This window comes from Anopheles merus, chromosome 2R (genome assembly GCF_017562075.2).
Source record: "Anopheles merus strain MAF chromosome 2R, AmerM5.1, whole genome shotgun sequence".
NCBI classification, from domain to species: domain Eukaryota; kingdom Metazoa; phylum Arthropoda; class Insecta; order Diptera; family Culicidae; genus Anopheles; species Anopheles merus.
In genome coordinates, this window is record NC_054082.1 from 44,418,107 (window position 1) to 44,434,417 (window position 16,311).

General features: G+C 43.3%; 4 protein-coding genes across 4 annotated transcripts; 3 read left to right on the top strand and 1 right to left on the bottom strand.

Annotated features, from left to right (window-relative positions):
* On the top strand, positions 1 to 2,467 carry LOC121588722 (prolargin-like). The gene is made up of 2 exons (XM_041907005.1): positions 1 to 167; positions 242 to 2,467. Exons 1-2 carry the CDS (start codon positions 154 to 156, stop codon positions 1,779 to 1,781), a joined length of 1,554 nt encoding a protein of 517 aa, XP_041762939.1. The 5' UTR covers positions 1 to 153; the 3' UTR covers positions 1,782 to 2,467.
* Positions 2,468 to 2,805: 338 nt separating this feature from the next.
* On the top strand, positions 2,806 to 5,187 carry LOC121588721 (insulin-like growth factor-binding protein complex acid labile subunit). Its single transcript, XM_041907004.1, has 2 exons — positions 2,806 to 2,916; positions 3,048 to 5,187. Exons 1-2 carry the CDS (start codon positions 2,897 to 2,899, stop codon positions 4,735 to 4,737), a joined length of 1,710 nt encoding a protein of 569 aa, XP_041762938.1. The 5' UTR covers positions 2,806 to 2,896; the 3' UTR covers positions 4,738 to 5,187.
* A 1,332-nt stretch (positions 5,188 to 6,519) lies between these two features.
* On the bottom strand, positions 6,520 to 8,051 carry LOC121589694 (V-type proton ATPase subunit S1-like). The gene is made up of 2 exons (XM_041908785.1): positions 7,817 to 8,051; positions 6,520 to 7,749 (listed from the first exon to the last, which is right to left on the bottom strand). The coding sequence occupies exons 1-2, from the start codon at positions 7,915 to 7,917 to the stop codon at positions 6,684 to 6,686; spliced, it is 1,167 nt and encodes a 388-aa protein (XP_041764719.1). The 5' UTR covers positions 7,918 to 8,051; the 3' UTR covers positions 6,520 to 6,683.
* A 644-nt stretch (positions 8,052 to 8,695) lies between these two features.
* On the top strand, positions 8,696 to 11,397 carry LOC121590843. The gene is made up of 4 exons (XM_041910897.1): positions 8,696 to 9,169; positions 9,236 to 9,665; positions 9,731 to 10,038; positions 10,100 to 11,397. Exons 1-4 carry the CDS (start codon positions 9,013 to 9,015, stop codon positions 11,290 to 11,292), a joined length of 2,088 nt encoding a protein of 695 aa, XP_041766831.1. The 5' UTR covers positions 8,696 to 9,012; the 3' UTR covers positions 11,293 to 11,397.
* Positions 11,398 to 16,311: the final 4,914 nt, after the last annotated feature.

Below are 16,311 nucleotides of genomic sequence, written 5' to 3' on the forward strand. Positions count from 1 at the left end.
TATGGCGCAGTGGTGTGGCATACGCTATGGATGTGCCTTATTTCTTAATCCCCTGCACATTCCTGCTCCACGATACAGTAGCTTATTCCGAGCACCGAACGACATCAGTACGTATTACGACGTTTTAGATAGCGGTTACCGTTCTCGCGCGTCATGTTTCGGTACTGGTAAGTATTGGAAGAGCTGTGGCAATTCACAAAGATTCATCTGATTGTACGATTGGTGCTTCCGAATCCAATAGGCTACTAGCGATCGTATGGGGTGCGGTATCGATCGCATTTGCCGAGGATAATGACTTTGTGGACGTGTGTTTCGATCACGAGGGAGAAAAACCACCGCACTGTGAGTTTATCGACTTTGACGATGTCTTCCAATCGTCCAGCACCGACATCAAGTTCAACTGGAGCTTCATCACGAAGCTAACCATCAGCAACAAGAAGATAATCGGTGTGCCGACGAAGATGTTTGCCTCGCTGCCGAACCTTGAGAGCTTCATCGTTCTGAACAGTCTATTCTACCGCGAGATTGATCCGAACAGCTTTGTCGACTGTAACAAGCTGAATCACATTGAAATCACGGGAACGAACATCACGCTACTAGATTCGCACATGTTTCCCAAAACCCCCAAGCTGCAGTATCTGCTGTTCCACCACAACCGTATCGCCGAGATCAAGCACGATGCGTTCGAGTTTTTGCGCGAGCTGGAAGAGCTTAACCTGTCGTACAACAACCTGACACGCCTGCCGAGTGGAGTGTTTCACAAGCTGCGCAAGCTTAAAACGCTCGATCTCAACCACAACCGACTGCTACTGCTCAGCTTCGATAGTTGGTTCCCTCCGGATGGTGCCGTTGCGCTGACGTACCTCGATGCGTCCTACAACCAGCTGGTCGACATGTCCTGGACGGAGATTAGCGTGCGTAAGGTGAACCTTAAGTACAACAATCTAACCAGCGTGCACGTGAACGGAAACTGCAGCGAGTTTCATGCCTCACACAACGCCATCGATACGGTAACAGTCGGGCGCAATTGCAGTCTCGAGAAGCTCTATCTGGCACACAACCGTCTGCAGGGATTCGATTGGTTGCAGCGGTGTGCAGATACGCTTCGCTCGCTGGACATTTCGCACAATCTGCAGAAAAAGGGAACGGACTTTCTGAACCTGAAGCAAATCACTGCCCTCAACATCGAGTGCACGAACATCAGCCTAAACTATAAAACGTTGCACGATTTGCGGAAGCTGCGCTTCCTGGACATATCGTACAATAATCTGAAGAAGATCGATCTGGAAAATTTAACCTCGCAGCGGCTGCTGGAAAGGCTGATGATCAGCGGAAACCCGATCGCTAACATCTCGATCGGTTCGATCAAGAGAAATTTCCCGAACCTGAAATCGCTCGGTATCTACGATCTGCCCTGGAACTCGACCTCGCTGTCGATTGCGATCGACGACCTGAAGAAGCATGACATTCAGCCGTACATACGGAGCGACTACCTGTTCGACGAGTCAAAGTGTCCGTTGAAGGTGACGCCAGCGTTCGGTAACGAGACCGACCATGAGCTGGGCGATGATGACCGTGCCGGGGAAAGGCACGAACACGGTCGTGAAGGTGATAAGACGGCAGAGTATGTCGTCATTGCACTGCTATTGTGTATGGTGTGTGGACTGCTGGGTAAATTGTTTGTCGATAGTCGATACTTTCCGGTAGTGCTTAAGGAACGCATCCAGCGACGAACGTCCATCTCGCACGAAAGTTTGGTTTCTTGCGATTTGAACGGCTAGTGAGTCTCTTATTGACAACGTTTCCATTGTGCTAAAATGTCGCTAGCAGAGCCAAAGCTGTACCGAGTTTATTGCTAGTATAACATACAGGAAGTGCAGCTGTTGAGGAGACGCCAGTACGGAGTACCACGATGTTATGAATAATTACGTAGAACATTAAGACAAACAACTTGACGTATTAAAGTATTTGTTTGGAACGCACTGCGCTATCAGTTGTAGGTTTGAGTGGCATCTGTTCTTGGGTTCCTATAGAACGCTGTGCTACGTAGGTCTTAGTCAACCGGTGATTCATGGGAATTTTTTCAAACACTAGCAAATTGAGAGTGCCAAAGGGCACCGCAAATGCAGTCACGCATTGATGCGTAGATTTCAATTCCAAACCTCGCGTATTGGTCTGTTACATTCGGCTAAATTGTTTTCTCTATTCAAAGCGTGTATGCAAACCAATGATTTGATAAGGGAACAGGAAACGATTTGCAAAAAATAGTCCTGTGAATGCATGTAATAATTATATTTATCGATGGCAAGTTTGCGAAACGGTTTCTTGATAAGCTTCAGATTCTTACTAGCAAATGAGCAATCTGGCCCGATTTGGCTGTATACACTTGATCAGTTTCGAATGAATGCAACTCGTGTAAAACAATAAAGAATGCCAAATGAACTATACTAAACGGAGGAACCTTCATTACTCACAAGCACAACCATTTTCGATTGAAAGAAGTATCTTGCTATTCTCAGCAAAGTAGTGGGAACGAGTTTTTGATACCGAATCATTTGAGAAATGCTTGTCTGGAAAGAATGCTTTGATCATCTTATACACGAGCATGCAACCGTACCCGCCAGGGGACGCAGCGCAACAAGCTGAACAACGAAGACGATTCCTTATCACAAAAACGCAAACCACTGGAACGAAGACAGAATTGACAATCGATGCTTCCATGTGTGTTGTTCGCACGAGAAACCGTTTACGTCCTGGTGGTGATAACGGCACTCGCACTCGCACCGAAATGCCCCTTTAGCTCGAGCGATCCAATCTCGATTCAAGTTTGCGATCATCGTTCAGTCAATCACCGACAGTAATCCAGTGAGGTTCATTAGTTAAGTCGCTCAACACGATGAAGCTCAGCTACGCAGGGTAAGTCCGTCTATCCGTCGTCATTATGGAGAATTCGCAACGCTGGAAACAACGGAACGCCTTCAATATTTGTGTGCTTGAATGTGATCTTGTGCCTCTTTTTTCGTTACTTTTTCTTGATCTTGCATTAGCATACTGGTGGGCATCACTCTGAGTGCCGTCGTTTCATTCGAATCGGCGGATGCAGCGCTATGCATGTGTCATCCAGCTAGTTGCGTTGTAATCAACGCAAACAGCACCGTACTAAACCACCCAGAGATGTTCTGCCCCGCTAACATCATGAACATCAATGATCTGTTGATTTTGCGCTACAACGATACGATTCTAACCGTGGACTCCTTCGCACCTTTTACCAATCTGACCTCGATAGAAATTTTTCAAGGATCGCTCAGTCGCATCGAACCGGGAGCATTCGAAAAGACGCCCGGTCTGTTCAAGATCATCATCCGAAGCAACGTTCTGAGCGCGCTCGAGGATTACACCTTCCGCGGGCTGGATGCGCTGCACATCCTCTATCTAATCTCGAACAACTTGACCAGCATCGCACCGAATGCATTCTACGGGTTAAAGAATCTCACCCAGCTGGTGCTTTCGGGAAATCAAATCACCCAACTGCCACCGACGCTGTTTAGCTCTACCCCGATGTTGCGATCAGTCAGCTTAAGCAACAACATGCTCACCGAATTGCCCGCTAGCATCTTCGACAGCATAGACTATCTGTTCAAGCTGGACCTATCGTACAACCAGCTGAAAACGTTTGATTTTCCTGACCTCAAGGTAACACTGCTGTTTCTGCACAACAACTCTCTGACCAGCCTAGATGTGGGTGATCATGTGAAGGTGGTACAAGCGAACCACAACCGCATCGAGAAACTATCGGGTAGCGGTTTTAACATTACCGATCTGCTGCTGAGTGATAACGCCATTACGGACGTGACACCGATTATGCTGATGAAAAACATTTCGAAGCTTAGCCTAAGCAATAATCCTCTTCGGCCGGACAGTGTGTTTGGGTCGTTGGAACACTTGGAAGAGCTGTTTCTGAGCCATACCAGCATTATGATCAACGAGCAAACGTTTGCCAACTTAAGCTGGATGTCTCTGCTCGACCTGTCCTACAACAATATGACAGAGCTTGATTTCCGTATGTTTTCCTCCATGAACAAGCTCAAGTCCCTGATCGTTGCCTACAATCGCATAGAGACGATCAACTTTATCGAGCTGCGAGAATATCTGCCCGAACTGCGAGTGCTCGAGATCTGTGGCAATGGTTGGAACGCCACCTACATGGAGCGTATGCTGAGCAAGATGCGCAAACACAAGCTGCGGGCAGACATGCAAGGACTTTCGAACTCACTCATCTTCTCCTCCGTTTTTGTGGAGCTGTGCTCGGCGGGCGTAGAAACAACCACCAAGGCCGCGAACGACTATAGCGACTACTACGCGGAAGATTTTGGCGATGGCATCGAACAGGAAATTGCCGAATATGCTTCATCATCCCACCGGCCGTGGCCGACAGTGTCCGAGCCGATGAAGGCTGGTCACATTGCGACGACGATGGCGCCAATGTTTGCGAAGGAACCAACGGCTTCCGTTCGCTTGAATACAATGGTCACCGCGGACGTGGTCGTTCCTCCGGCAGAGCAGCAGCCGGTGGTAGGATCATCACCACTCTACGTCACATTCCAGGTTCTAGTGTACACGTTCTCCGTGTTCGGTATCGTTTGTCTCGGGGTGCTCGCTTACCATATGCGCAAGCGTCGATTCGATGTGCGTCGGGCCACGTCGGTCGACAAAGGAGATTCCGTGCGCCTTGTCTAAAACGGTGTAGAGTGCTGTGCATAGTGAACTGACACGTACAGAATGTGAGCGCAAGTGGAGCAGTAAATTTGTTTTGTGGCCTTCGGCTTCTGATTTGTTATGATGTTTGCTTGCACCTCGGAGCGATAAACTTCCGTACAAATTTGGAACCGGTAGCTGTACAGCCATATCAACTGCAGTAGATGTGTGAATAGCCGTACATTTAAAATTTGTGATGAAAGTAAGAAGCGGATGTGACGAAATTAAAAGTGGAATTAATAAGGATTGTCGGGAGGTAGTTTCACAGCAAAGAGTCAATAATTGATAACCTGCGGAAGGCAACATAAATAGTATACTCCAAAAGTGTCAGTAGATGTAGACAACTAACGGTTGTCTGCCTACATTGTTAAAAAAAACCACAATTTTGAATGACAAAATGTTAATAAAACGTATAATAAACGGTAAAAATCTTTCGTGCCGTTATTGTTTTCGCCAAGGATGACATCGCATTTGCTTACAGTAGTCGTTAAGAAAACGAAAAAAAGAATCGCTGGAAGTGTGATGAAAAAAAGCAATTAACTTAATCGGAGCGAACGGTTTTATGCAAAGTGAAGTCTTGCTTATTGTTCTCATTTTGTATTCAAGATGCATTTTATGAACCGACCAAATATTGATCACTAAAAGGGAGAACTATTTATACGAAATTGTATGCAAAAGTATTATTAGAAGTAACGATTAAGCTGCTCTTTTCCGCTATTTTTATGATTTAAATTTGTTACCGTTGACGATGAAATTTGGATACCAACGGGGAATCACAAAAATTTACGTTAAATGAAAAATGAATCATAAAATGATTAAATTATTTCTTCGTTTAGTATCTAATGATCTGTGTTGATGATCTAATATTTCGTGACTCACATATCATTAAAATCAACTAAAAATCACTTTCACTTCCATTCGATCACTGAATGGACCATTAAGCATGAGATACAAGTAAACCGAATACTTGTTAAAAATTGTTGTAACATGTTTGTTTAGTATATTTTTTGCATTTCAACTAAATTGCTTAACTCATTGCAGCAATAATGTATTTGACCATAACGGACATTCCTTCCATTTGGCAGTTGATCCCATTACTGCGACTATCACTTTATTTTGTTCTATCAACTTGATAAGGTCATTAAAATGAACCATTTTGGATATCGAATAAATCATTCTTCTTCTTCTTATTTGACGCAACATCAAAAGTCCTGTTCAATACCCTCACGATACCCCATATCGATACACGAGACCCAATAGTCATGAACCGTATGGGCGGCTCACTCTGAATTACCCGTTACGAGTTATAAATCGGCATAAATCGGTATGTTTGCGTAGTGGATGATCCGCACCTGTCTGAATTTAAATTGTATTGTATCGGCGTGTATTTTTTTATTAATATATTTTAAATTAGCCGGTCTCATGGTACAGTCGTCAACTCGTACGACTTAACAACATGCTCGTCATGGGTTCAAGCCCCAAATAGACCGTGCCGCCATATGTAGGACTGACTATCCTGCTATGGGGGGAAATCAATAAGTCACTGAAAGCCAACCCCACAAGTGTGTTGGCAGGCCTTGACCGGCATCGGTTGTTGAGCCAAAGAAGAAGAAGAAGATATTTTAAATTATAATTTTGGTGGTATCGGAACAAGGCCGATAGGGACCTCAAATTAAGATACTGTACAGTTCTTACATAAGTTTCTCTATTGCAACAACACATGTATTTGAAATGACCAAATAAATAAATACCAAAACACCGTACTTTATGTGCTCTAACAGGAATGGCCAAATGTATTTAAATTGTCTTCTTTCTCATTCCAATTCCAAACCGTAAACAAGGACAGTGGCCATCGCTCAACGGAAGTACTACTAGCGAAACTTCGCCTCGAATCGTTCACAGTTATGAACGGGGAAGCAGTAGCTGCTTTACTCGGCCGCATTCACCGTAATCGTTTTGCCCTTCGGATCGTCGAAGCGGTCCATTGTGCGGATATCCATCATCCAGGCAATGCCGTACGAGCCGATGATGATGAAGATAAGCACCAAGAACAGTCCGGACAGAATGCCACCAGTGGTAAATCCGACGCAGTACCACGCATCTCCGAACCGATTGTTTGGTGGTGCTACACCATCAGCGCCCGGCCAGAACGGTTGCAGCTGCACTTCCTCGAAGACAATCTTCTTCTGCAAATCGTAAGAATAGTATTCCCACTGATTGCAGCTGTACGAGAAGTGTTGATTAACATGCACCCGATGGCGCAGATAGTACTCCTGATTGTCGAACCACACTCCCGTAATCTCCCACGAGCCTTGGGTCAGCAGGAAAAACAGATCAACCTGTGCTCCGGCGCCAGTCAGTCGAATCTGTACAACGTCCGTCGTGGCATTTTCGACCTTCGTGGCCTCCCCCAGCTGGGCAACGGTGAGCTCGGCAGCATCGGCCTGGCCGAACATGAACTTTTCGTACACCATCAGGAATCCATCGGTCTTCAGCTCCACCTTAGTTGGTTCCGGCTCTTGCCCGGCCTGACGGGTCTTGCGCACCAAGCTGGAATAGCTGAAGGAGGGCGTTTTGCCGGTGTAGATGGCCACAATGTTGGGATGCTCCTTGTGGAGTCGTGCATAAAGGGCATCGATGAGAGCATCATGTGACGCAAAGTCACCACCTGACAGATTCACCACCACGATTCCGCCCGCCTGTGGGACGATCCGTTCGCTGAGCGTTCCATCGGGCCGGAGCTGGACGCTTTGAGCGTTCGAACCTTCCAGCACACTCAGTGGTTCCTCTACACTCGGGAGGTACGACTTACGCTCCAGCTTCTGCAAATTCTTGAAGCAAGTTTGCGTCTTCAACTTGCATTGGCTGAGATCTTCCGCCGACAGTCGGTCTTCTGCAAACACGATGGTGAAAGTCTTTTCGTCAATTTGTGCCTCAACCAAGGCGCCAAATTCGGAGCTCGAATACAGACTCAGTGCCGGAACGTACGTAACACTGGGAAGAGAGGGGAATGTAAAATAAAGCTATAATATCGACTTCTGCTAAGCCCTTGAATACTTACGATGGTTTGCCCCAGACGAAAACTGGAACATTAGCAGCACGAGCACTGCCAAAAACGGCCAATGCCAGAAACAGGGTCACAGTTACCCCTAACTTGGCCATCTTTGGAGAGAGTACAGACGGCTGGAAGTTTTGGAAGACGAATATTTCGAGCGGAATGACGATGAAATGGAATTATCTGCGAGCACTTTTTCTGTCACCTGACTGTTTACGAACCAGTTGATCTCGTGATCAAAATGTCCGTCAATGACAGGTTGGTAAAGAAAATGCAAGTGACGTTTTGAACCATCTGGTGGAAACAGATGACAGTTGACACTTGTGCTCAACGAAAATAAAGCTTTCAAACCAAGGACCGTAAAGATATCAGGTCAAGTTATAACCCAGTCAGACAAATCGGACTTAATTTACCCTTATCTAACCGCTAAATTGCCGGTAATTTAAGAGTAATTTAATGATAAATTAGCAGTCGTTAATTGACCCATTCGAGCAGTTTTGACAGATCCAATTCTTTCCTCTACAGGCGGTCCCCGAGATTCACGGTTAGGCCCGTGTCTGTGCTCCATCGCATGCGATTTTATCGCACGTGCTGTCAAACGCTTTTTCGTATAATATTGCGATTATTTGGATGATTTTAATAATATAACGATTATGAAAAATTAAGTTGAGATTGTTCCTACAAAACACCACCCTACCAGCATTAAACGGCTTTGAAGGCATTCAGAAGGCATTTAAGGCCTTAGTCGCCTTAGAAGGCGAATAAAGATTTCAACCGAAACTTTCACGGCTGTAACGGGTTCCCAACCCGCAAAAGCTCATTTTCGCCGGGATTTACGACCAAGCGAAAATAAAAAGTTTGGGATTTGTATGGAGCGAACTCACACACACACAAATTATGGTGCCTGATGAGAGTGGGGAAATTATGGTTCGGATTTTTGTTCTACTTCCACTCACAGATGACATAGTTCCATCGCATTCTCACCATGTTATCGACTGAAAGCTTTGGTTATCGCTGGTCTTTCTCGCGCGTGGGGGAGTTTTTTCTCTCCTTGTTTTTCTAGTGGGTGGCATTGGCTGTGTACGATCGTTATCCTCATGGTCCCTTCATTTGTCTGGAAAAATCTGTAGTAGCAAGAAGGAGTTCAAAGTGTACCGAGTGATAATTAAGTGCAAATTACAAGGGCAATTTTATTTTTGACGATGGCAACAAAACGATGGAGAAGTACTGGCGGATTGTATCACATCCGCAATAAAAGGATGCGCATGATGGATGCGGAATGGGAAAATGAACGGCGCGAGGAAAACCAGCTGCGCGAGGAAATCGTGCGCCCTTCGACTAGCCAGCTTGCACAGTCGAGTAAGTTTTTTAATATATTTTTGTGTATAATTAGCAGTTTGTCTAGATGTAGTGGTATTTTTTTAGCCTCGATTGCTTCGGATGAGCCGGAATCGTTTGATCACATTGTGCAAGGAAGCTCATTGCATGAATCGGACCATCGCGATGACGATGCAAGTGTGTGCACGGATTTTGACGATATCGCCAATTGCTACGATGATATGGACGATACGCTAAGTAATTTGAGCGAGGACAGTGAAAGCAGTGTTCACGATGCCGAGGACAGGGATAAGCGCATCAAGGAAAAACTACGTTTTTGGGCACTGTCATCAAAGACGACGCATTTTGCACTGAGTTCTCTTTTAAAAATTTTAAAAGCAGAAACAAATTTTAATTTGCCGAAAGATGCTCGCACATTACTGAAGACACCATCGTCCACGTCTACTGTTATCAAAGACATTGGAGGAGGCCAGTTCTGGTACAATGGTGTTAGTAACTGCCTGAAAGCATACTTCACGTAAGTACATGTAGCATGTTTAAAAGAAAAGATCAATTTTTAATCGCAAACATTACTCTCTTCAGCAACTTGAACCCAAACCACTCCACCGTTTGGTTGGATTTCTCGATGGATGGCCTGCCTATCCACAACAGCGGCCCGACACAATTGTGGCCAATTTTGATGAGGGTGTGTGATCTGCCCCAGGCTCCTATCTTCGTCGTGGCCATCTTCTGCGGAAAATCCAAACCATCCAGTGCGGAAGAGTTCCTACGACAGCTGGTCACGGAGCTGAACGAACTGCAGTCGGATGGCATAGATTTGAGTGGCAGCATGTTTAAAGTTCGCATCAATACCATCTTGGCAGACACCCCTGCGCGAGCGTTCGTTAAAGGTATATTACGGCAGAACGAAATAGCGTTATCCTGTTTCTAATCTGTTATTTTTATCCATAGGAATTATAGGACATAGCGGGCACGATTCTTGCCTCAAGTGTACAGAGCGTACCAGGTACGATCATTTGTCGCGCCGGATATACTTCGTCGGCATTGACGCACCGAACCGCACAGATGCACTGTTCCGGGATGGAACGTACCGGGGTCATATTAGACACTCCACTCCTCTTATAGACCTCGCCAATTTCGACATGATTATGGACATACCAACAACGGATCGACTACATTTGGTTGACTTGGGCGTAATGCGGCACCTAATGAGGTCGTGGAGAAGCGGAGCATTCGGAGAACAGTATAAGTGGGACAGGGCGGATGTTGGATTCATCACCAGCGTCATGGAAAGCGTCAAACTACCATCGGAAGTGCCTCGAAAGCTGCGAGGAATTCAGCACCTGAATTTTTGGAAAGGTACTGAATTCAAAAACTTTCTGCACTATCCCAGCATCGTGGCACTTAAGGATACGCTTCCGAGAGAAGCTTATGAGCATTTTAAGTTGCTCTTTTGTTCGATAACGATTTTTTCGTCACCAGCTCATGAGCAGTACTATGAACTGGCACATCAAATGCTTGAACAATTCGTTCAAGACTATGCTACCTTGTACGGTGAAAGTACTATAACCAGCAATGTGCATAACTTGAAGCATATGTACGATGACGTGTGCCGCTTTGGGGTGCTGGATGATTATTCCACATACCCATTTGAAGGTATGCTTCAAAGCATTAAACATTTGATCCGAACTGGGAACAACATCATTCCACAACTTATTAACCGTGTAAGAGAGTTCGATAATATGAACATCACAGGTAGCAGAGCAGATCAGGATTCGCACACTTACCCAATAATAGCGATGAAGCAAAATCGAAGCACGCTGCATGTAAGAAAGAATTTCATGTTAAGACAAGGCCAGCGTGATCAATGGTACTTGTTGAAAAATAATATGATAATGAAATTTAAAAACGCAGCAGAATCGGATGGAAATGTGACAGTAGAGGGTCAATACTTTCTTCGACAAAGGTCATACTTCATGCGACCGTGTAACTCGGCCTTTTTGAATATTTATTGCGTTGGATTAGAAGACCTTTCAGAAGAAACCTATACGGTGGGGATCGATAATATAAAATGCAAGTTAGTGACAGTTTCTAGCGCAGATGAAAGTATGGTGGTGCTTCCGCTACTGCACACATTAGTGTAGCTATTCGGTAGAAAACACATTTTTTTTACAGTTGTCGGAGAACATCTTGAAGAACATCGGAACATTACATCGAGACTTGCCCATTAAACACTTTGTGTAAAACTAATATTATTGATTCACTGCCATTTAGAATTTACGCTATTACATTTCCTTACGATGTAACACACTTAGGAAAAATAAAATTGTATAACAATTTATAGAAATAAAAATAAAAAAATAAATAAAATGTGTGGAATTCAAACAAATGGATAAAAATGTTTTTTTTTATTTTTTTCTCATTTTTAACAAAAAAACAGCAACAGCAAACATCCCCTTTATAAGTTCATTAATTATTCGTCAATCATCAGACTCGAAGAAAAAAAACCTTCGGGTAAAACCTAACTATTAAGGGGAACATTAATGGACTCTCTGTATTGGCAACTAGTTTGTCGGTAGCCCTGCAGATTTACCCGATTTTTAGCGTATTTTAATTTTTTTTGGAAAAAATCTCCCACCTTCTTATCTGTACACGTACAAAATTCGGTGGTACCAACCGCTTTAAACATCCGCAAAATGTTCCTGTGTGCTATCATGGCAATTTTCTGAACACCTAGTCGACGCACACCTTTCCAAGCACACTCGGGAAGAAAGTTTCTGTCGAACACTATATCAAGCGTATCGTGTAGGCGATTATCAACATCATCCCTATGGACGGAGGAGCGAATGAAATTTAAAACATTGTCAAAATAATCCTTTTTCTCTAAATTCTGTTCCACGACAGCTAGCTGCTCGGCCGATGCAATTTTATCAAAAGCGAAATCGTCGTCAACTTCTTGGTGGCGGGTTACGCATTGGTGGACAGAATTTTTTATGCTGGACACAATTGTGTCGATTGTGGCAAGCTTCTTTTCTTGTTTTTTGTAAGGTCCTGGTGAATCTTTTGTTCTTGTTTTAATTCATCCAGTGCTACAAACACGTCGTCGATTCTATTGTTAATTTTAGTTAACAAAGATAGAATCTCCGCGTTTGATACCGTTTGTGCGGTCCCGTACGGTGTGTGGCAGCTCATTGGTGGTGCAGCTTCATTTTGTTCTGCAGGGGTGTCTGTAAAAAAAACAACAGTTATGTGCAACCAATTAATTTATTGTTCTCTGCTTCACTTTGATCACCAACATGATTTGGTATGAATTTTGTATTTACCCGATAGTTTGCGCTTCAGCGGCGGCCGGTCTGCTGGTAAATTCGAGCGCAATGCATTTGACGTGCGCACTGAGCCACAGGATATCGAAGGTGCGAGGGGGGGGGGGGGGTTGATCGCGATGATTGCAACGAAAGGTTGTGTGATGACGTTAATATAGCATATTATCATGTTTGACTTTATCTAAATTAAAACTTACTGTTGGCAGCTGGACGAACTATATACGTTTTGTTTACACTCGACGCATTCATTGTTGATATGTTATACGCATTCATGTGTGAGCTAGCCTGTAAGGAAAAAAAAAACGGAACTAAACATGCACGCTATCGGTCCCGAGAATGGTGCTAATGGTAAATCGATTGATTAAACCACACGACACACATGAGCTCCGATCGATTCCGGCTGATCTCTGCTCACTTAATAACATATATATGTATATAATATCATCTTCACGCGCATATTAACACACTTACAGTGAAAAAAAAACCACCCGAGGAAGGAAGCAAGCAAAACACCAGACAAGCGGCTCGCGGTATCGCACACACAATCTAGGATTGCTTGGGAGGGAGTGGTGCAGATGAAAGAGATCCAATATAAAAAAGTGTAAGAACGAACGAATGGATAAAGAAGACAGACACAATTGTTATCACACCGCGCAAGCAAACCGCCGGTGCTCATACCATAGCAGACAGACAAGGAAGTGTACGATCATACGTAAATGCGGTGGAAGAAGACAGCAAGCAGCAGACAAGTGTTATCAATTTCCCCTCATCACATGTACAGGTGTCTCATAGCAAATCCAATAGGAAAGTTAAGGGGAATAATTTGAGGGGAAAAAGCTTTTTTACTCTAAAATTCCAATCCATTTTTTATGGTCGTCACCAAAGACAAGAACCAAAAGCTTATAGAATTCGCCATAATTTTGCTGTTTTTCGCCGTGAAATCTATTTCAAAAAATTCGCTTCGTCGAGTAACCACTTATAAGCGACGTAGCCCCGACGAGGGGTGGACGTTCACACGACTTATGCACGACGTCGAAAATTTTATAGCATTGCCGGTTTTTGCGGGTTGGGGTTCTCTTCGAAATCTTTCAACTTTTTGATTCAAGGAGAACAGATAGCTTGCCGCCATCTTAGCTTGTTTATATACTGAATTTGCACCTATACCAATGTAACTGCCAAATAGAGCAGTGACAACGCTTTTGGTTCCGAACCGAGAAAGCGTGTGTTCAAATCCAGATTTTTATGATCTTTTTTCTGCGTTTAGTTCTTTTTAAATTAATTTTTCTTACTATAATTACTTTAAACAAAATTTATGTGAAGCGAAATTAAAATAATACCTTTTAAAAAAACATAATAATTACACTTTGTTCACCGTTCATTATCAGGATGGGAGAAATATGTATCTCATTTTTCCTTTTATTTTAGTTATCGAAATGAGTTTGATATATTATCACCTTTCAATGAGTTGGTCTTTAACAACCGAATAATGTAGACCATCTTTAATAAAGTGAAATAGCTCAGAGCTTAACGCAAGAGAACATAACATGTAAATCGTGCTGTCGAATCTCACGCTCATATCTGGGAACACTACAACAGTGCAGTGCTGAAGACACTTGTAAGGTTTTCTTTTGACAGTTGCAATTTCAAATTTCAAATTAAAAGCGAAATTTTTCATTGACATATTTCAAAGGCATTCCCAACCCGCAAAAACCGGCAATGCTATAAAATTTTCGACGTCGTGCATAAGTCGTGTGAACGTCCACCCCTCGTCGGGGCTACGTCGCTTATAAGTGGTTACTCGACGAAGCGAATTTTTTGAAATAGATTTCACGGCGAAAAACAGCAAAATTATGGCGAATTCTATAAGCTTTTGGTTCTTGTCTTTGGTGACGACCATAAAAAATGGATTGGAATTTTAGAGTAAAAAAAGCTTTTTCCCCTCAAATTATTCCCCTTAACTTTCCTATTGGATTTGCTATGAGACACCTGTACATGTGATGAGGGGAAATTGATAACACTTGTCTGCTGCTTGCTGTCTTCTTCCACCGCATTTACGTATGATCGTACACTTCCTTGTCTGTCTGCTATGGTATGAGCACCGGCGGTTTGCTTGCGCGGTGTGATAACAATTGTGTCTGTCTTCTTTATCCATTCGTTCGTTCTTACACTTTTTTATATTGGATCTCTTTCATCTGCACCACTCCCTCCCAAGCAATCCTAGATTGTGTGTGCGATACCGCGAGCCGCTTGTCTGGTGTTTTGCTTGCTTCCTTCCTCGGGTGGTTTTTTTTTCACTGTAAGTGTGTTAATATGCGCGTGAAGATGATATTATATACATATATATGTTATTAAGTGAGCAGAGATCAGCCGGAATCGATCGGAGCTCATGTGTGTCGTGTGGTTTAATCAATCGATTTACCATTAGCACCATTCTCGGGACCGATAGCGTGCATGTTTAGTTCCGTTTTTTTTTTCCTTACAGGCTAGCTCACACATGAATGCGTATAACATATCAACAATGAATGCGTCGAGTGTAAACAAAACGTATATAGTTCGTCCAGCTGCCAACAGTAAGTTTTAATTTAGATAAAGTCAAACATGATAATATGCTATATTAACGTCATCACACAACCTTTCGTTGCAATCATCGCGATCAACCCCCCCCCCCCTCGCACCTTCGATATCCTGTGGCTCAGTGCGCACGTCAAATGCATTGCGCTCGAATTTACCAGCAGACCGGCCGCCGCTGAAGCGCAAACTATCGGGTAAATACAAAATTCATACCAAATCATGTTGGTGATCAAAGTGAAGCAGAGAACAATAAATTAATTGGTTGCACATAACTGTTGTTTTTTTTACAGACACCCCTGCAGAACAAAATGAAGCTGCACCACCAATGAGCTGCCACACACCGTACGGGACCGCACAAACGGTATCAAACGCGGAGATTCTATCTTTGTTAACTAAAATTAACAATAGAATCGACGACGTGTTTGTAGCACTGGATGAATTAAAACAAGAACAAAAGATTCACCAGGACCTTACAAAAAAACAAGAAAAGAAGCTTGCCACAATCGACACAATTGTGTCCAGCATAAAAAATTCTGTCCACCAATGCGTAACCCGCCACCAAGAAGTTGACGACGATTTCGCTTTTGATAAAATTGCATCGGCCGAGCAGCTAGCTGTCGTGGAACAGAATTTAGAGAAAAAGGATTATTTTGACAATGTTTTAAATTTCATTCGCTCCTCCGTCCATAGGGATGATGTTGATAATCGCCTACACGATACGCTTGATATAGTGTTCGACAGAAACTTTCTTCCCGAGTGTGCTTGGAAAGGTGTGCGTCGACTAGGTGTTCAGAAAATTGCCATGATAGCACACAGGAACATTTTGCGGATGTTTAAAGCGGTTGGTACCACCGAATTTTGTACGTGTACAGATAAGAAGGTGGGAGATTTTTTCCAAAAAAAATTAAAATACGCTAAAAATCGGGTAAATCTGCAGGGCTACCGACAAACTAGTTGCCAATACAGAGAGTCCATTAATGTTCCCCTTAATAGTTAGGTTTTACCCGAAGGTTTTTTTTCTTCGAGTCTGATGATTGACGAATAATTAATGAACTTATAAAGGGGATGTTTGCTGTTGCTGTTTTTTTGTTAAAAATGAGAAAAAAATAAAAAAAAACATTTTTATCCATTTGTTTGAATTCCACACATTTTATTTATTTTTTTATTTTTATTTCTATAAATTGTTATACAATTTTATTTTTCCTAAGTGTGTTACATCGTAAGGAAATGTAATAGCGTAAATTCTAAATGGCAGTGAATCAATAATAT